This window comes from Acartia tonsa, chromosome 12 (assembly GCF_053477335.1).
Source record: "Acartia tonsa isolate MP-2025a chromosome 12, ASM5347733v1, whole genome shotgun sequence".
NCBI lineage: Eukaryota > Metazoa > Arthropoda > Copepoda > Calanoida > Acartiidae > Acartia > Acartia tonsa.
The window spans coordinates 28,045,484-28,066,956 of NC_137271.1; the positions used below are offsets into that span (position 1 = coordinate 28,045,484).

The window sequence follows — 21,473 nt, forward strand, 5'->3', positions numbered from 1 at the left end:
TCTCTTGTAATAATTTTCTGTATTTTAAACCCATATGTCTCATTCACTGGTCGTCCGTTATATGAAGTCAAAATGTACGTGGGTAACTTGCTTGGGAAAGACATTCTTTATGGTCTGAAAAAATCATATGTTTGGTTAATCTTTATTCTAGCCTTGGGCATTGGGTTAGCATTTGGTGTTAGATATGATTCAATGTATTTCCTCCATGCTTGAGTGTAATCGGGTGCAATATGAAGGCCATTGTCCTGGCTCGCCATAATTTCCTTCAGAATTAACCTTACAAAACCATGGTGTTTCAAAACCCTTTTTCTGGCAAATGTTGTTTTTTTCTTCAAAAACCATTTTTTGATGCCATCACTTTTTTCAAGAATTTCCACTAGGTTTAATTCTGGTAAAACGAAAGCGAGCCAGTCCGATAGCGGCTTCTGTACTATGATGTTAACCCCCTCCTTTTGCCAATACTCGATCTCTGTTCTGATAAGATTCTTAACCTTTTCATCATTCTTTTTGTGATCTGCCCTTGGGTGTTTTTTGCAACATTCAAAAACAAATCTTGGATGATTTGGGAGAAAAACAATTCTTTCTCCCAATTCATCAACTTTGACATCATTTCTTTTCAACAGCCTTATCAGAAAGGTTAAGAATCTTCTCAGCAAGAGCGGAAAAGTGTCAAGCTTTTGAGGGTCAAATGGAATTTCTGCTACTGGGTTATGGTTTTTTGGGTTAGCAATATATTGGTTGAAGTAAAGACTGTTGTTAGTCACATTTAGTAGGAATTTTGTTTTGTTAGTCACATGCTTGGGCATATCATATAGAATGTTTTGTAGTAAGTCTCTCCTACTACCGTCATATAGTTCCTGGAGGTTGGTTACCCTATAATACCTAATATTTGGAGCACCACCCTCCTTTGGAAATATCTTTTTTAAGAAAGATCCACCGAAAGCTATAACGTTACATTTTCCTTTACCTCCCATTTTATCTGTAATTTTATTCATTTAAATAATCCTTTCTTTTCTATTTTAGTTTTATCCAGGGAGCAGTTTAATGGCTTTTGGGCCATTGCTGCTTCCTGGTTCCTCGGGAGGAGGAGGAGTCCGGCGGCAGAAGGAGGAGTGGAGAGAGACGTGGAGGAGAATGGGAGTGGGAGTGAGATAGTGAGCGGGAGTGAGAGAGTGTCAGGGGAGCTAGCCCCCGTACAAAACGATTCATACTGTGTGATATCTTAATAAGGTAATTATTTTATTTTTCTCAAATTTTCTTAATTAGGCTTTTTGTTCAATATTTATCCCTACATTCCTGAATCATAAAATGCATTTTATTCAAAAGAAATATGGCTAATTTGTTCAAAATATTATGACTTCTAGACAGCGCAAATTTATCTAATGTTTTATTCAACTCATTCATCTTATTTCATTCTAAACACTCATATTTTACTTGACTCATTTACCCATAAAAAAAATGTATTCACACAGTCTATTTTTACTCATTTAATATATCGCACTAAAACTTTCTAATTCATACAAAAATTGCATACAATACACTGTAAAAAAAATCCATACAATCATATCACTGTAAGAAAAAATCTGCCTTATATTATTTTCGCTTTTTTCTACACATAAAAAATCATATTCACACATTTTCTCACACTATTTTATACATAATGTTTCCCATTCATACTAGAAAAAAAAATGCTTTCACACTTTTTGGCGCACAATTTCTTAAAGTATAATACCCTTAGTCGTTAATTTTAATTAATTAGTATTAAAAACTGTTTACTCATTTAAATTTATTCTTGATTTTATTCTGAGCAAAATCCATATATCTCTCAAGTTAAATGATTTAATATGTTTTTTCAAAATCGCGGAGAAAATTATTGTTTGCCGTAAAAAAACTTATGATAGAAAGAATCGTTTTTCGCTATATTTGCTATACCAATTTCAATGTTTGTCTTTAGTTACTTTGTCATATGTCTTTTTGTTTACTAAAATAAATTGCTAATGATTAAATTTTGCTGTTTTTTTAGGAATATAACTGTTATTATGATTGGATATTTATGAGGTTAGTTTTATTCAAGTTTTAGCACTGTTTTATTCTACAACTCATTTCCGTTAAAAGTAATATAACCATAAAAAAATATGAGTGAAAATAGTTTAGTGGAACAGTGTGATAACTTTTTTGTGAGGAATATTATTTGTGACTGCGAGTAAGTTTTTTGCTTATATTTCTTAGATTAGAAGTTTTAAAACTAAGCTTAGATCACATAATGGTAACAAAAAAAAATGTTTTATATCTTTGACTAGTTAGTATAATGGCAATAAACTTCTTTACTTTTAATAGTTAGGATAGTGCTTGAATAATGGCAAAAAAAAACTTCTTTACTTTTGATAGTTAGGATAGTGCTTGAATAATGGCAAAAAAAAACTTCTTTACTTTTGATAATTAGGATAATGCTTATAACATTTTTAGTCCTGGGTTTAGATTTTTAAGAACGATTAGAAGCAAACTTATTTTTATTTTTGTATTACAAGAAACTAATTGTTAATATATATTTTTAGGAATTCATCTGAATATGAGTTCTACTATGGTTTGGGAGATCTCATGTCCGAAGACAACTTTTCGACTTTTGGTTCGATTCCGGGCTACGACCTTGGTTTCTGCTCTATTTCTTTGATAGTTAGTCTATCTTTAAAGGTAAATTCTGCTTTTTAATGGGAAAGAAATATTTATTTTGATATCAGTTATTTTATTTTCTTAATTTTCTTTAAATTTTTTGTTCTACCATGGATTTTTTATATATACTATTTTTAGGCCTTATGCTAGGTTCAAATTCGATACCCGCTTGACTGATATTAGAATTTATATTCATTTATACCTCTCCCCTTTTAAAAAAGCAAAACAAAAGTTTTTTCTTTATTATTATTTGCATTTTAACACTTATTTTCAAATATTTGACATGATAGTATTTACATAAAGATTTTTTAATACATAATACATTTTTTTTTTTTTCACTAAAGATTATTTATTACATTTAATCACTTTCCATATCTATTTGTTTTTGGCTGTCTTTTTCATACAGGCCTTGCTTGTTATGAGGCTGTATAGCCCGAGTAATGAAGCCCATACCTTTATTATAAAGGTGCACTTCTTGCTGAAAAGATATATAAAGTTTATCAATGTCCTCAATTTTTTCAGCAAGGTACAAAGAATATCTTGTTCTTTCACAAACTGTCAGTATCACTTTATCTATCAGTCTGTCGTAGAATGTATGCATTTGTTCACTATGATATTTAAAACGTGGTATTAAGTCTATGATACCCCTAAGATCTCTTCTTGTAAAGGTCTCCATTGTCCTTAAATCCAGGCAAATAGTTTTCAATTGTGATTTTAGTTGGAAAACCTTTGAAAAAATTTCAGGGGTATCTAGGACTTTAACTTTTCCGTTTTTATCAAAAATTGGATAATTAAGTTGATTCTCAAAAAATTGTTCATTTGTTTGATGGTAAACAGTGCTCAATACATACATATGATGCATATTTATTTTAGTTTTTATTCTGAAAATTTGATATATCCTTTTTAATTGTCGTCAAAAATCAGTATTTAAATATATGTTATAGAAATGCAATTAGTTTTAAAACATAGGTTTTTATTTCATAAATGATTAAAAGAAGAAAAATCACGAAACCTAGCACTTATACTTGTTTGATTCAAATATTGAAAAATTCACCCAACCTTTATATTAAAATGCAAATTAACAACACATCATATTTATTAGCAGAAAAGAACAAATTAGTTTATAATCATATTAGCATAAAATTCTTCACGCAGTTGAAAGTATTCTTCCAAAATAGGTCTAGTATTAGCGACAAAAATTTGGCGTTCATCACCATATTTTGGTTGTAGGGCAAGAAATCTATCATACAGAGTATCCAAACGCTCAAAGAACCTAGTAACCCAGAATCCTTCCCTAACTCTCCTAGGTAATGTTGGATCATTAAACCTAGTAAAACTTTCATAACGTGCTTCATCTTGAAACTTCTCAAATAGGAAAATAAAATTCAATTTCATACTCTCAAACTGGCTATTATTCAGCTCAAAAGCTTCTGCTTTTTCCTCCTCTGTTAATGACATCTTTCAACCAGAAATAGAAGTGATAAAATCATACCGATTGCAAACTATTTTATACAAACAGAATAAAGCGCATTGCTCACAAATAACACCTCTCTAACCTGTCTCAAATAAAATCCTATTGGCGCGCTTAATTTGCGCGTTAATTAGTTTATCTTTGTATTTTTATCGAAAATATTTCCGATCTATTTTATTTTCGTTCTATGGATGGTTTATTTATCCTTGCGCGCGCGTATTCTCATCTGGCGTGCTCACAGAGTTTTAATGTTTTCTGGATTTGGTTGTATTTTTAGTTTGTTAGCAAATATTTAAAAAGAATGGCTGTAAGCGAAACTGTTAGATTAATTTGGGAGGATTTGACTAACGTCATGAGGAATGCACATAGATATCTGCAAATGAGGGTTGAAACCTCTGACCCTACCGTTGATAGACAGGAGGTGGTTAAACTATTGGATGTTCAAGAAACTTTAGTCGCAAGGGTCTTGCTCTGTCGGCCTTTACCAGGAGAAACTGAGGCTGTTCAACTTACTAAGTTGAGATCTGTAGAAGATGATGTAGAGTTTCACCAGCTCCGAGTTTTTCATGTTTAAACAAATTATTTGTGTTTCAAAAATACATTAATAAATGTGAAAATTATTTTATCTATTTTGTTTTATATGATATTTTCTAGGATTTGTTTTGTTTTAATAATTTTGCCGCCTTTTTTATTGTCTAGCTGCCCGCAGCTGTTATGTAGATTAGTTATTATTTTAATCGGTTTAAAAAGGGGTGTTTTTTATTTCTCCAGGTGTGGTAGCTATTAAACCTTTGTTATTTGGCGCGTTTAATTTGCGCGTTAATTGGTTTATCTTTGTAATTGATGTTTTGCTTGGTTGTTTGGTTTTATTTTAGTTGTGTTTGGTTGCTTATTGAGAAAATGTCTACATTTGCTAGTCGCGAGGCTCTAAAAGTTATTTATGGCGATTTCACTAGAAATATAGCCAAAGTTGTGGTGGGTTTACAAAACGGCGAATTTGGAGATTTAGCTTCTCAAACTGATCGCGATAATTTTAGAAGAGAGTTGCTGGACCTAGAATTTGAGTGGGTCAGCCGTTTCACTCCAGATGATTCTAAACCTGATACCTTTGGGGATGATTTTATCGAATATTCGAATGACTACATTGCGTATATCCGTCGAAGATTCGATTCAATTTCCAACAGGATCTGTGAGAAAACCAGCGGTAGCTTTCCTTGATTTTGAAATATTGTCTTTAATGCTTCTAAATTAATTTTTCAATAAATGTTGGAAAATTGTTTTTTATTTGTTTTTAAAACGGCGTAATAATTTATTAATAATTGTTATTAAAAGGTTAGATTTATTTTATATTGTAAGATTTGTATTGGAAAGAATTTTAATTTAGTGCATTATTATGCAGCATTTTGTTATCCAATAGAAATTAGTTAATGACAGGTTACTGAGGTTTACTCGTGAGCTTGATTCGCATCCCTAGCCAAGAGGAACAATAAATAGCAATGAACCAATGTCCAAATAAAACAGTAAATAATATAAACAGAAATTATATTGGTGATCGCTTTTTTTGCTTTTGGATTTTTAAACTAATATGTTCCTTTATTTATCTGATATTATGATTAGAACTAAAATGTTAGGAGAATTTTCAATATTAGAGTCCCAATTTTGTGTACTTTTATGACTAAAATATTACTCTATGATATCTTAAAAAATTTCCATGATATTGAATAAAAAAATATCCATGATAGTAAAACACTTTTAATTGTTATTTGTTTGACTGAAAAATGAGAAAAGAAAATATTAAGAGAGAAAGAAATGTTCAACTTATTTAGGTTCTAAATACAGAGCCGCTTTTTTGTTTAGATCTAGGACTGTTTTTTTGAAAAGTTTTATAATTTCTAATAGTATGAGCTGTCTATAAGGCCTAATTATTGTTTGTGAACTGATTCTTATATATTTGCTAAATTTTAAGGCAGCTTTGTATGAAGATCTTATTATATTGAACACTTTTTCCTCGTATTTACGTTTACATTTGCATTTTTTTCGTCTTTCCCTTATTTGCTGTTCATTTTCTATTCTGGATATATTATTTTGCAGGAATCTCAGAGTTTGATTTATTAATAGTCGAAGATTAATCAAATGCAAGTTTTGCTGAATAATGTTAATTTCTATTTCAATTTTATTGGCATTTGTAAAAACATGAGAATTTCTTGGGATACACATTATAAAACTACTTAAAATTTGTTAAAAGAATGCCCACTTATAATATATTATTTGTCTATCAAAATCTTCATACGCTTTTCTTATTAATTTGGTAGTAGTTGCGCTCCAGGAAAATATTACTTGAAAAGCTATATTTATGTTGTCAGGTGTTTTTACCTTCCTACACAATGTAATAAGATTGTTTATTTTAGAATTTACGTGTCTAAATTGTTCTTTATGATAATTTAGTCTAGAATCACTTTCGATATTACATACTAATAATATACATTCCCACAAGTTTAAAAAAGAGTCAAAATCATTGAGTATCAGTTTTAAAATTGCAAAATGTTCCCTAATTTCTTGTGTTGCTAATTTTATGTACATTTATCTTTTTTGAGACCTAGTTTTGTAATGACAGGAATCACTTACATGCGCTTTATTTCTTACCCCACTACTGCCGAAACCCTTGTTTCCCCTAACTGTCTCTTTGTTTTGTCTGACTGTCCTTGGTATTTCATCTATACTAACAAAACCTTTATTTTTCTTATTGGGTTCTCTATTTTGTCTGACTGTCTGTGGTACTTCGTCTATTACCTCTATTTTAGGATGGCAAATTTTCTCTATAACTAACTGGCCTATTCTGTCATGTACTCTAACTTGAAAAGCTTTATTCCCATTATTTATGAGTAAAACCCCAATGTTACCCCTAAAATCTTCATCAATTACCCCTGCCCCTATATCAATGCTGTGAAAATATGATAATCCTGATCTAGGTGCTATCCTTCCATAAGTGTTTTTAGGTAATTGTATTGCAATATCTGTCAAAATTAGCTGTCTCTGATGTGGTTTAATTGTTAAATTTTCGGCAGAAAACAAATCAAACCCAGCGCTTTTTTGGTAAGCTTTATATGGGACTTTTGCTTTGTCAGATATTAATCTAATTTTTAGTACGTCAGACATTGGTTTAGTTATATCGTGGCTTTGTTTTAAATAAATATTAATTCAGATTTAGGAGTTGGAGATATTTAAAACCAATTATTATGATAATATTGGAAAGCTATAATTAGGGTGCTCAATTAGAAACTTTGATTTACTTTGTTTGATGTATTTAATAATCAATGAATTTGCAAATATAATAATACCATAGAGTTTTATTTTACAGTTGTCACTTTTGATTTGTTTATTAAAGATAAATATAGTTTTAAAAATCTTCTGAAAAAAGTCAAGGTGTTCTAATTCTTTGAAAAGAAATTCAGATGAAATTACCTTTTTACGCCTATTTATTGCCTTCCAAATATGCAAGAATTTATTATATATCTTAAGAGTGGTTTTGAGTACTTCCAACTCCTTATTAATAAATGAAATCAACATTGGGTTAGTGTTTTTGTTAATAACATATTTGATAATATTTATATGAATCACTAGCTTTTCTATTATTCACTTGCTTATTACTAAAGGTGTATCGCTAATATTTAGGCTTACCTCCCCTCTATTTGCTAGCCCCAAAATTTACCTAGAGAAAAAGGATAAGATTTGAATAAATATCTTTAAAAATTATCATAGTTTATATTAGTCTATATTTTCTCATTTGTCTGTATTTCCTTAATTTTCTATAGTATTTTTATAGTATTCTTAATAAGTAGTATTACGCAGCTTAACTCTTAATAGTATTTATTTTTTATTTGATTGGTTGGTGTAAAGTATCATAAACTGTTGTTTTTTTATTTGTTTGATTTTAAATATCTTATCTAACAGTTTTTTTATTAGGATTCAAAAATTCATTTTTAGAAAAATATTCTCTATCCTATTTGTGTATAAAAAGATACTTTAAAAGGGTTGTAAAAAGTTGAATGGTTCGTTACGGGCCTTACAATAGCGAGGCAGCGTAGCATCTCTTATTTAATTTATTTGTCAGTCTCAAAAACTTTTTAATTTTTTGACAAGAAATATCTGCTATTACTTAATGTTATATCTAAACTTATTCAAATATGTCCAAATGTCAAAATGTTTTAACTTTTTCTAAGAGAAAACATTTTAATATGAGTTGTTGCATTAATCATTTTTTAGTCTTATTTCATTTTGCTTTACTTAAGAAAATAATCTAAATTGCAACTAAATGCACCTAATTTTAGTATGTAAGTACTCAAAGATTTATCTAAAAAAACCAGAAATAATGTTGTCATTTAGATGGCATTTATCCGATTAAGTTTTAATTTTATTTTTCGGCGCTAGACTTCAAAAGAAATACTTGAGAGAAACATTTAAATGTGATATTTGTAGTAATTCATTCGAATTTAATAGTTTTCGCTCATAGCGATGAAGATTTAATGTTTTAGAGTCATTTACTTGCGATTTACGTAATAATTCCTTTAATCTTTACGCCGCTACGGCTAGACAGTAAAAGTTTAATCTTTAAAACCACTTACGTGCGTTTTATGTATAAATTCTTTTAATCTTTACTTCGCTATAATTAAACAGTAAAAGTTCAATATTTAAAACTATTTACGTGTGATTTATGCGCAAATCCTTTTAATCTTTACGTTGCTACAACTAAACAGTAAATGTTTAATTTTTTAAGGCCATTTACTTGCAATTTATGCATAAATTCTTTTAGTCTTAACGTCGCTAGAACTAAACAATAAAAGCTTAATATTTAAAATCATTTACATGCAATTTATGCATAAATTCTTTTAATCTTAACGTCGCTAGAACTAAACAATAAAAGCTTAATATTTAAAATCATTTTCATGCAATTTATGCATAAAATCTTTTAATCTTAACGTCGCTAGAACTAAACAATAAAGGCTTAATATTTAAAATCATTTACATGCAATTTATGCATAAAATCTTTTTTTCTTAACAGTGTTATAACTAAACCGTAGATGTTTAATGCTCAAGTTATTCTCATGTGTTTTATGCTTAAATTTATTTTGGCTTAACAATGCTAGAACTGAACAGTAAAAGTTTAATATTGAAATTATACACATGGATTTTAGTATTAATTTTTAATGCTAGATAGTAATAACTATTATTCAATTATGTTATTTTATTTCATTTCTTTTTAAGATTAATTTGTAGTAGTCTTTGACAATTTTCTGAGGATATATCATATTTTCAATGTTCTATTTTTATGATTATTGAAATGTTATTTGCTAATTATTTTATTTTATTTTAGGCATGCTTCCTGACTATTTGCATGATTCTGTGTTACTACAACCGAATTTTGAAGAAACGATTGGAAATAGCGACTGATAGAATTGGTGAGCTTGAGAAGAAATCTTCATTGAAAAAAACTTACATAACGGGCCTTCGAAATCATTTCTACAAACTAAGCCCCCACGATGGGTGGGCCAGCATGGAAAACCTTGAAAACAAAACGACCTCCAGGCCTGTGGCCACTGAGCCAGGAGATAACACTATTTCGCCTCCAGAAGATTTTTGTGATTCGACCCTACCTGCATGTGTTGCTGACGTTCACATTTCAGCTGTTAAGAACGATTCTGACCTTCCTTACTCCGTTGGCAACCCGCCACCTGTGGATCCTACTGTACTAGTTAAAGGTGTGGGGATGGATAGTGAGATGGGGAAGGTAAGAATTTGCAAGTTGGTTACTTTAGAAAAACTAGTTTTATCCGTATACGTCTACACGGTGAAGCTACTCTGTAATTTATGTATTATTTATTTGTCTTTTGTTAAACTACTTTATGATTTAATTTGTCTGTTATTATTTGAAAATGTGTTGTTTTTATTATTTTATATGCTTATTTAGAGATATCATCGCCAAGATCATATGATTCTGAAGTTTCAGTATGAGTTATTTGACTATCAGTTGGGGGGTCGGGGAGGGGGCGAAGTTTAGTTATTTCATTACTTATTCTTCGCCACTCTCTCAGATCCTCCAAAGTTATTAAATTAAAATGCCTACAGATTGATTTTGGAAGCTTATATTTCCCTACATAACCTTCGTCGATCTTTTTAAGTTGCTGCGGCGATAATTTTGCTTTGTCAGTAGTAAATATATTAACAATATCAATTAAAAATTTGCTTACTTCTTGCACTACCCAGACTTCTAAATCATAAACATTTTTATTTTTGTGATACAGTTCTTTTTTCTTTCTGTCGTTCCGAATCAGGCAAAGATCACCTATTTTGAAATTGTGTGGATATCTATGTTTATTTAGTTTTCGTAGTTCTCTTTCATGTTTTTGTATAATCTTATCCTTGTTTCTTTCATATATCTTCAAGAATGGTGTTTTTGCCAAATCGAAACGTTCAGATAGAGATAGCTTATCAAATGTAAAATTAGGTCTGAATAATTCATCATATTTATTTATTTTTCCATCAAAATTATATAAGGATAAGTGGTGTAAGTTATTAGGTGATAAGTCTAAACCCATGAGCTTAAAATTATTAACTTGGTTTACTGTAGCACATATTGCCTGTTTTATACGAACACTATCTTTATGGGCTGAGTAGTACCTTATCAGATTTTGAATGAGCTTAACACGGCGCTCAATATTCCCCCTGCTGGCAGAACGGTAGGGGGCACTATTTATAAAACGTGAGCCAATGGAATTTAAAAATTCTTCATTTTCTGCATTTCTTATATTTTTTCCATTATCGCTGTGGAATTTTTCCACCTGTCCATTAATAGCTACGTAATGTGCAAAACCTAATTGAATGTCTGATTTTTTTGTTTCTTCTAACATAAAAACTGTCAAATACTGGGTAGCTACATCACAGAAAATAAGTACTGCTTTTATTCTATCCACCCTTTCTTCTTTTCTCAGGGATGAAGGGAATTCCAACAAATCTACTTGGACTAAATAATTTCTTCTAAAATTATGGGCAGTAATGCTTGTACCTTTTTCTAATCTGTAGTTATTAGTTTTAGTTTGTGCACAAGTAGCACAAGACTTAATAATTTTTTTAATTGCTTCTAATAGAACTGATTTTACTTTTACATAATAAGTCTTTTTCATAAGATTATAAAGTCTATTTATCCCCGGATGAATTAAGTCAGCGTGGTGTGCTGCTGCAAAATAATCATATAACTCTTCTGGCAAGATAATTAAGTTATTTTTATAATGTATTTTAATTGGACTCACATTTTTTGTTAAACCTGTCATTATTTGACGTTGTATAAAATAACTTTTTCTAAGAAAATGACCATTTCCCAAAGATAGATTTAGGGTAGGTCTAAGTATAGTATCTTCATTCAGAGTAGAGTCTGAATTCTCAGAATCAGTTTCAGAATCAGTTTTGTTACTACTTTCCTGTTTTGTAGAATTATTTGAATAAAATTTTCTTAAATCTGATCTTATTTTAGCCCTTTCATATCTATTTGCTTTTTTATTAAATTCTTTTTGAAGTTTTGCTTGTCTTTTATTTAATATTGAATTATTTTTTGATGAAAATAATGATCTTTCATATTGATTGCTAATCTGATCTGATTCTGGTTCCGAAAATTCAGGGTGTTCTAAACTAAATTCCCTAGAGACACTTGCATATGAAGGTAGGGGGTTTTTTTCCTCCTTATTGTTTGAAACAGTATCTACGTTTGGACTTAAACCCATTCCTACTGAAGAATTATTTAATGTTGGGGGGAGGGGGTGTGATTCTCCTCCCCTTTCTGCCTTATTACTGTGAGGGTTTGACATTATATCTATGTTATTTTTAGTTCTTTCAAGAGTGAGGGGGTTTGTTTCCCCTTCCGAAATTGGAAAAATGTCATTTTGTGGGTTTAAACTTAAATCCAAGCTAATAGTAGGTTGAGGGAGGGGGTGTGTTACCTCTCCCTTATCAGCATCCTTATCATTATTTTGTTTTGCTTCTAGAGGCAAATCTTTATTTAATTTTTGCGAGGGGAGGGGGTGTGGTACCCTTCCCTTATTTGATACGCTATCTTCTTGGGATTTTTGCCCTGAATCCATATTTATTTTTGGTTGTGATGTGGGGAGGGGGTGTGATACCCCTTCCCTATCTGAAGTCTCATTTTGTGAACTAACCCTATTATTTGAAGGTAAAACCCCATCATAATTAGATTTTTGAGGGGGGAGGGGGTGTGATACCCCTCCCATACTTGGGGTCTCGTTACTTTTGGAGTTTATTTTTACTGGAATAGGTGCTGGCGGGGGGAGAGCTTTAGGTTTATTTTTTCCCCTTCTCCTAGTACCCATTGCTTCTTCATACTTTTTTAATAATTCAGGACCTTTACCCCTGGTAATTACTTTAATGTTAGTTTCATTTTTAGGGTTTTTAAAATTTTCTTTATCCCTGGGAATAGGGTTAGGTTCAAAAATTTTAAATAAATCACATTCATAAACCGGTTTTATCCTATCTGTTCCAAAATTTAATTGGTAATGTCTCTCCGGGATAAGCCTGGAGAGAAAATCCGCTAGTTGTTCATTTGTTGGAATTGCCATAAAAATTATTCTATCTGTTGTTGTAAATATAATTTTTTGAGAAAGTGTGTCAAGCATAGATTTACTATTTTCAATTTTTGTATTTTGTAAGATTTTCATTACTGCAATATTGTCTGTAAGGACAATTGTTTTACAACCCAGTTTTGTTTCTGGGTAAAAATATTGAATAGAATCAAAAACGGCTATAATTTCTAAATAAGCTATACCGGTGCCTCTTAAAATAGATGGTCCAAAAGTTCTAGAGTAAAATCCTAATATTTTTCCTCTGCCTTTAATTGAATCATCGTTTGTCCTTAGAAGCTTTGCTACCATATTATATAAATTTTTATCTGGTACACTAATATCTTTTACTGTTTTTCTATAATAATGACATCCAATTTGGAAACTATCTTTTACACCGTAATAATGATAATTATGATTATCATAACTTAATATTATTTCAGTATCTGCGCGACGATTCCATCCACTGCTGATTACTGCCTGTTTAACTGTGCCATCCTGTTGAGACAGGTAAGCTAATTTTAAATTTCTCTTGCAGTATTTAGAGAAAGACATAAGGAGAAAAGTCTCAATATTAGGGTCGTTAAGATTTTGAGTCCCTGCCCTCAACGCATTCATTGTCAATATGTATTTTTTATTTATTTCTTCCCTACTAAATATGGTTTCTGTGGATTCATCCATTACACTTAAATATGCATAAAGTTCTATGTTTAAACAACAAAAGCTAAAAAAATATAAACACCATCTGGTATAATCCTTGATCCCATCAATGTTTAAAAATAAACTAATTTTATGCAATAATTTTAGAAGATGGTTTTCTTTGAAAATGACACCTATATTATCACTATAAATTTCATTGAATAATGGAGAAAATTTTTCTGGTATGGGTTCAAGATTAGGAAATTCAACTGGAAGTAAATCCCTTATTTTTAGCCCAATTAGACATGCCCCTAGAGCCCTACCGGAAGCATCGGTGTACAGGAATTGTACATCGGTGTCTTCCCGGCTATCGTTATTGCATTCTTCTGATCCCATTGCTTTTGTAATTGCATAGAAATGATCGTTAGATTCTTTATCCCAGTCAAAGTTTTTAACCTGTTTATATAAACAATTCATATGATATTGTGTAGTCATAGATATTAGAGGTCTATAGTAGGTTAAATTTCCTAAAAATGATTGCAATTCTTTTAAATTTCTTGGTGGTCTCATTTGACTTATTGCTAAAGATTTTTTATCTGGTATTTTTACCTTGCCTTGCCCCACTGTGTAACCTAATATATCAACAGATTCTTCTACTAAATTTACACAAAAACGACATTTGTCAAGATTAAGTTTTAAATTTAATCTATTTACACGACCTAAGAACTTGTCCAAATTAGCTAGGTGATCGTCAATAGTGTCAGTTTTTGCATTAAATAGTGACAAATCATCAAACCATATCAAAACATGACTAATTAAGTCGTGTAGTCCATTATCATCTAAATGTATATTATCTAATATATAACTTAGTAAAAGGCTAGGGGTACCCGCATATCCTGTCAGGGCTCTTTTAAAACGGAATACCCCAAATGAAGTGGTAATGTTTGTAATTCCTGATTCTAAAACTTTGTCTGATAATTGTAAATTATAAAAAGCATTTCGAATATCCATAAAGCTAGAGTATCCTACTTCAGGGAGGAGGGATTTTAGGGTCCGGAGTGGGTCCATAGTAATCGAACTGACGTTATAGGGGATTGTGCTATTTATTCCACGTGCATCTATGATGATGCGGGGACTTGCTTGCTTGTCTTTACGGGTTGTTATGAAAACAGGACTTCCAAATTGTTGATGGCTAGGGGCAGGTTCTATTATATTAAAATTAATACAAGTGTCAATGAAGTATCTAAGGTGTTGTGTGTCGTTCATTGAGAGGCTATACACCTTTGTGTTTCTTTTAAAATTTTCTGGTACTTCAAAATCAAAATAATCTTTACTTGCCCCAATATCAAAGCTATGACAAGCACCCGAATTGTACTTTAATAATATATCTGCTACCCTATCCCTTATGCTTAAATCTTTTATATAATGCAATTTTTCCTTTATTTGTTCTAAAGTAAGGGGTGGGGGGGGTAATGGTGAATCCAAAGTTAATCCCTCTTTCGGCTCCAACAAAAGTTTTTGAACCTCTTCATAACTAATCTCTTTAGGGATATTTACATAATTTTCCTCAATTTCTTGACAATGTATGCTATTTACTATCTGTATGTTTTCATGGGGCAGGGACGATATTCGTTTTTTGGATTATTTATTATAAAATTCCCTGTTACATTTCTAATAAAATATTTTGCTGTTTCTTTAAAATTTTTCCAACTTAATTGTCCTTCCATCCCTGACGAAAATGCTGAAATAAATGTGTCACAGATTATTTTACAACTAGATTGGAAATCTATTATTTCTACAGCTTTTATAGGCTTTAACTTAGAGTTTCTAAAACCAGTGATATTTATTTCTTTATCTTTTTCAGGAATGTATGGAAGTACGAGAGCGACTAGTCCCCCAGCCTCAAGGTGCAAGGGCTGATGTCCTACATTAGTTATAATTAGTCCTATTTTATTTCTTTCTTTGTTTAGATTATATACTTTATATTCAATTACTACATTAGGATTATTTGTTTGGAAAGGAATAATTCTTTCTGTTTCTTGTTGTAATGTTTTCAAGTTTTTTACATTAAAAATAGTTTTACTTTTTTGCCCTGGTATTAAATCTATTTTATCTATGTTTTTAATAAATGGTGGGCTATATACCTTGTTCCTTCTAGGGTGCAGCGAAATTTTTATTTTGTTTCCTGTCACTTTCATTACTAAATTGGTTTGAACTAAAAAGGGTCTGCCTAGTAAACTTACTTTTTCTGTTTTAATAATATGAAATGGAATATTAATTACACCTATCCCTGAAAAGTCGCAAGGTATATAATATGCCCCTATTGTTGGTATTTGTGAACCATCTACTGTTGAAAGCCTATACTTTTTTGCTTTTCTTTCATTTTTATAATTTGGATTTACTGCTAAGATAATGGACTCAGAGAGAACATTTACGGCTGCGCCCGAATCCAATTCAGCTATTACTTTATTGCTTTTTATTTTAAAAGGAATTAGAATCCTATCTGTAACTGAAATATCGCCATTTAATATTTTAAGCTGTACTTCATTTTTTATTTTGTGACTAATATTTTCTTCCATTATTGTACCCCCGCTTATTTTCATGCCAACGATGGTGTCTTTTCCTTGGATAAGAATTTTGTTCAGCAAAAAAATCAAACAAAAGACCCAAGGCGCAAAAGCAAACCCTATTAGCATTAGTATCAGGAGTAATATAATGCAAAAAATAGTCTTGTTATTAGATGGAAAATCTAGTAAATATTGTATAATTTTTAATACTTTTTCTTCTATAGTAATTTGTTCATTATATTGGCTCTGTAGTATATCATATTTTGAATAGACGTCCCAACTTGTATCAGAAAAATCTGAATTCTCAATTTTATTATGCTTATCCATGTCCCCATAACCTTTTTCTATTTCAGAGTATAATGGCTCTCCAGTATTGTGTTGTTGTTGTTGTATTGGACCTTGAGGGTGTTCCCCTAAAACATCCAGGTGAACTTCCCCTTCATGTAATGTAAAAATATCAGAATTTTCGCTTTCTTCATTATTAGAAGCTTGATCAATAACAATGTTTCCAATGGTATTAAGATAATCCATGTTTTTAAAAGTTTTTTTGCTTTTTTCATAATCTTTACTGCAAACTTTATTTAAATATTTTGAATAAGTTGATTCATTAAAATCAGAATTTTCACTCTCCAATGTTATACTGCTTTCATTATCGCTATTTTCATTATCCGTAGAATTTTGTAATGTACTGCCTGTACAAATGGACGTTTCAGATTGTCCGTCTGTGCTTATGTCCGTCATGTTCTGTGAGTTTAAGAAAAGCTCCATTATCTGTTGTTTGGCTGAAACGTTACTATATGTAGATACGGACTCAGATAACATAGGCTCGTTACCTTTTATTAGAGTTTTACTAGAGTTTTCACTAGAGGAATCTTCCAAAAAAGAAGTAGAATAATTACTAATCCCATCACCATTAAGCATATTATCTATCTTATTACTTATTTCTAATACACTACCTACTACTTTATCATTACTTACATTATTCTTATCTATCTTACAATCTAATACTTTATTATCTATTACTTTATTTACATTATCTATCTCAGTATTCATTATACTATTTTCACTACTTAAAACTGATTTACTGACTAACATTTCATTAATATTCTGATTAGTTACATTATTTAACATATTAACATTAGGATCTGTACAGATATCTTTATTGGAAATTTCCTCTATTTCATTTTCTCTAGTTACCTCTATTGTTTCGCTTTTATGGGTGCTATCATTCTCTTTATATTCTGATTTTTTTAGTGTGCTTGGAGACGTGTTACTGGATAGAGCGACGTTTTTAGAATCATTTTCTGCTTGAGATATTATATTTGCAGGTGAATCTATTATAATTGTTATTTTACTATTATTACTCTGAATTGAATGATGGTATGGGGACGCTTCTAGTTTTTTATATCTTTTGGTTGGGGCAATAAGCAATTCTTTATAGGATGGTATTTTCTTGGCAAGCCATATTGTAAACACCTTGAACATTGCTCTTGGGAGGGGGCCACATTTGGATAGACTAGACATGAAGCACTAGAATGTGTGCTTTCATTGCACTTAAGACACATAGCCTGTTTCCTTAAATCTCTAATACCTTTATTATCTTCCAACCATTTAATGTTTTTCTTCCTAATTTCTGGGTCTGTATGGTTGGCGCAATATCGAGAATTGTGGTTAGTTTTGCCACAATATTCGCAAGGTGTTCTTTGTCTTTGAGCTCCAGGGTTTGTCCCTGATGCTATTGGTGTCTTTCCTTCTGTCATTTCTTGTTTGTTTACTACTTTTATTGGCTGTGCACTCACTTTATTTTCCTTATATCTGTCTTTTTTTCTCTTAAACTCAAATTCATTTTGTAGATACGGTCTAAATTCTCGAAACCAGTTGATGAATACATTTACATTTGCTGCTGCCGATGTGGCATGTAAAAAATTACTTTTTAAGTTTGCTGGCACAAAGTAATTTGCAAATTTCATACGAATTTTTTCTAGTTTATGTTTTGTTTCCATGGCTGTTTTTTCTAGCCATGAATGTAGCTTAACTATGCATTGTGCAGGCTTTATTTCGTCATCTATAGTAAATCTGTATTTGTTAAACTTATCTTCATACTCTGCGGCACTTAATGTTTCTTGTGCTATTGTTGTCATTATACACGTGACGAATTCTTTGCTAGTCATTTCGTTAGGATTTATGTCTAGTTTATCTAATGACAAACGGGCCTCAGTTGAAAAATAATGTATTAAAAGAGCATTGTATGTAGCATATGTCCATGGTGTTTTAAATCTTTCAATATACCTAAAGTTAAGCAAAAAACTCCTAAGATTGCTAGATTCTCCAAAAGATGTTGGCACCTTGCCAAGTAACTTAATTTCTTTGACAAGTCGTTTATGTTCGCATGGGCCAGTTACTAGGTTACTGGGAATCAACTCTAAAATTCTTTGCATACTTAAGTCCGTCCCTGCTAGTCTCTCTCTCTCTAGGAGTCTATCAAGTAATTCATTTCTCTCTATTTTTTTACTTTTAGGTTTATCCTGCTGTTTTGGAACTTCATCGACCATGTCTCTGTCCTCATCATTTGAATCTGAAGAGCTAGAGGTAGCGTCTTCAAATCTATTTTTCTTTTTCTTTTTGCTTATTTTTTTGACTTTGACCTTTTCAATTTTATCTTTTTTGTCTTTATGTCCGTCTTTCTCTTTGTCACTGTCAATTGGTTGACTCTCTTCTTTCTGTTTTTTCTCTGAATGGTCATAATCTGACGTCTCATACTCATTATCTGTCTGTTTGTCTTTCTTTTCTGTCTCTTTTGTATTTTCTGAATGTACTTGAACTGGTACTAGAATTTTATTTGTTTTGTCTGTACTTTGTTGTATCATATGTGCCCCTGTAACATTAACCTGTTTGGGTAAATTTTTTGACCCCCCATTTAATGGTTGGCTATTGTCTGTATCACTGTCTATGTCCGTGTCTCTGACTATATCTTTAGGAGGTAATTTAGATTCATCCATTTCATAGATTTATTTTATTTTAGCTTGTTTTGCTGCAGAAACTTATTGGACTTGTTATTACTTGTTAGTATTGGTTATGACTAGTGTTTTAAAGGTAATTTTAAAATGAATATTTCATAATTTTGCTATGTCAAAAAAAACATTTGTTTTGTATGTTCTCTGTTTTTTAAATGGACTAGTGGTTTGTCTACGTTTTATCTTTTATTTGGAAGCAGGGAGATGTTTATTGATAGGGAAAAAAATATTACTGCTTTTTATAAAAAGCCCTCTCCCTGTTTGGAAAAAAAATTTTTATGATATAGCAAAAAATATGAAATAATTAAAAAAAACCTCTTACCTTGGATTACGGAACCACATGAGACGTGTTAACTTGCTTATCGAGTCTCACCAGAGTTAACAACCTCATTTATCTCTGAAAATGGAGTTAGAAAAAAGGGAAAACCCCTTAAATCCCCTTGTTAAACTATAAATCCCCTAACTAACTCCTAATAAAATACACCTTTCAAAAAATAATGTGCCTAGTTTAATTCCCCTAAGTATTTTGAATTTGAAATATTAAAACTTAGTATTGGCAGACAAACATCCTGTTACTTTAGTGAAATGCAAATAAAGGCTTACAGCTTAAAAAACGAGCGAATAAAAAAAAGGTATTTTTAGCAAGGAAATGTAATTTTATTGATAAGGAAAAATAAAGTTTAATAAAAAATAGTACTAAGACATAAATTGATTTTTATTTTAGGATTTGCAACAAAGAAATGGCAAGAATTTTATGCTGTAAGAAAAGGGCTTAGAGAACTAAAGAAAAAGATGTATGCTCCAAATGAGCCTTGGTGTCCGACTGCCAGCTAAAATCTCCCAGCAGTGCCCATATCAGTTATATTATTGCCAGAAAAAAACCTTGACTTAGGCCCCGTGCGCAAATATTCTAACACACTCCTTTGTTGCAAAATTATTACATTGCATTCATATAATGTAACATAACTTTTAATAATCACAAATTTCATTACATTTATTAATACAATTAATTAAAAATAAAAATTTATTCTAATACACAATATAGTTTTAAAACCTAATTTGAAATAAACGAGTCCGGAAAAAAGTCCAAATTTTGTTACACGGGAGTGTTTTAATCTATTTGACCATATTCATGCGATATATGTGAAAAAGTATTTGCGCGGATTTGTGCTAAAACAGACTTATTAATATTCATTGAATAACTTTGTTCTATTGTATAAAAAATGTTATTTAAAAATAAAATGTCTAAAAAGTGTTATATTTTACTGATTTATTATATTTAATTGTTAAAATTCATACTGTTTTTGCATGAAAAATGATAAAATGATCAAAAAGTAGTATTTTTTAATACACGGAGTCGGATGTTTAAACTCATGAGAACTGACGTTTTCTTGGAACTTTTCCCCGAAACCGAATCTTCCCCTTCAAGTCTTAAAACTTCGTTTTTACTATTTCTACTAGTATTTTTTAAGAAAATTGGTAAATTATGAATATTTTGACTGCTATGAGTGGCCAATTTCTGCAATATTGTATGTCTTATTATGTACTCAAAATTTTAGCATTCTAATAGCTTGAACGCCCTTGCTACAGGCCTGCGTGGTCTGACATTTATTTTTTAGGCGCGCCTTTAAAATAGGCAATCGTTAGATTACTTCAAGAATATTCTAGAAAGAAAACATACTCATACAGAAGCTAGGCCACTCTATAATTATCAAAATTAAATTGTCTATTTTAAAGAAAATGCATTATAATTTATGGATAAAAAGGGTTCTGTAAATAGAAAAAACATGAATTATAATGCAATCTCCCTAACCAACCGCCGCGCTGAACCGAAATGTTTCTCTTTTAAAGGGTACATTCTCATAGGTCCTGGGAAGGTTTATTACTATTTTGGAGGAAGGTACCACAACCCTCCCAAGAGAAATCTTCCCCTGAAAAAATACCTCCTATCCCAAAAAGATTGTTTTATCTTAAAACTTTAAGGGCCACAGAACCCTCTAGGGGCGTAGCCGCTAGTAATTAATATCTACATATACATATGTGTGCCTGTCCTTTATACCTCTATAATTTATTAGTAAATTATTTTACAGATATTGCACTACTTTTAATTAGATAAAGGTTTCCAATAATTGACCTATTTTCTAGATAAATAATTGTTGCTATTGGAAATGATCGTTTTATATAAACGTTTTAATCTAGGAACACTCGTAGTTTGGGAAAACCTGTAAGAAATATTTTTTGGTATTTTTTACGATTTCTCGTAGAAGGGTGGTGGTACCCTCCCCTTACATAGCTCTAAAACTTCCCAGGACCTATTAGGAACTACACTGTAAAGGTGAGCCCTCTCGGTTCAGCGGTGATCGAAATTCTTCGGTATATAAGGATTACATATACATTTTACCTATATTGTATATGTTGTTAAGGGAAAGGGGATAGTGTTTCATGAACATTTAAACATTGGTGAAAAGACTGAAGCTACAAATAATCAGGT

At 30.9% G+C, this 21,473-nt stretch overlaps 3 protein-coding genes across 8 annotated transcripts in view; all 3 read left to right on the top strand.

The window, feature by feature from the left end:
- LOC145334611 (uncharacterized) overlaps positions 1-21,473 on the top strand; it is a 35,441-nt gene that overhangs the window by 11,516 nt on the left and 2,452 nt on the right. For 2 of the 4 annotated variants that reach the window (XM_080180135.1, XM_080180136.1), the window contains exon 5: positions 21,406-21,471. The exons of the other annotated variants lie outside the window; for them this stretch is intronic. In XM_080180135.1, coding sequence (XP_080036261.1) covers positions 21,406-21,471 — 66 coding nt within the window. The remainder of the gene's footprint in view (positions 1-21,405; positions 21,472-21,473) is intronic. 4 annotated transcript variants of the gene reach the window in all.
- LOC145334613 (cell death-inducing p53-target protein 1-like) overlaps positions 1-21,473 on the top strand; it is a 345,932-nt gene that overhangs the window by 9,679 nt on the left and 314,780 nt on the right. The window lies entirely within an intron of this gene.
- LOC145334390 (uncharacterized) lies at positions 73-16,319 on the top strand. The gene is made up of 7 exons (XM_080179844.1): positions 73-82; positions 1,024-1,193; positions 2,024-2,058; positions 2,556-2,691; positions 9,513-9,926; positions 13,206-13,272; positions 15,266-16,319. The coding sequence occupies exons 1-6, from the start codon at positions 73-75 to the stop codon at positions 13,233-13,235; spliced, it is 795 nt and encodes a 264-aa protein (XP_080035970.1). The 3' UTR covers positions 13,236-13,272; positions 15,266-16,319.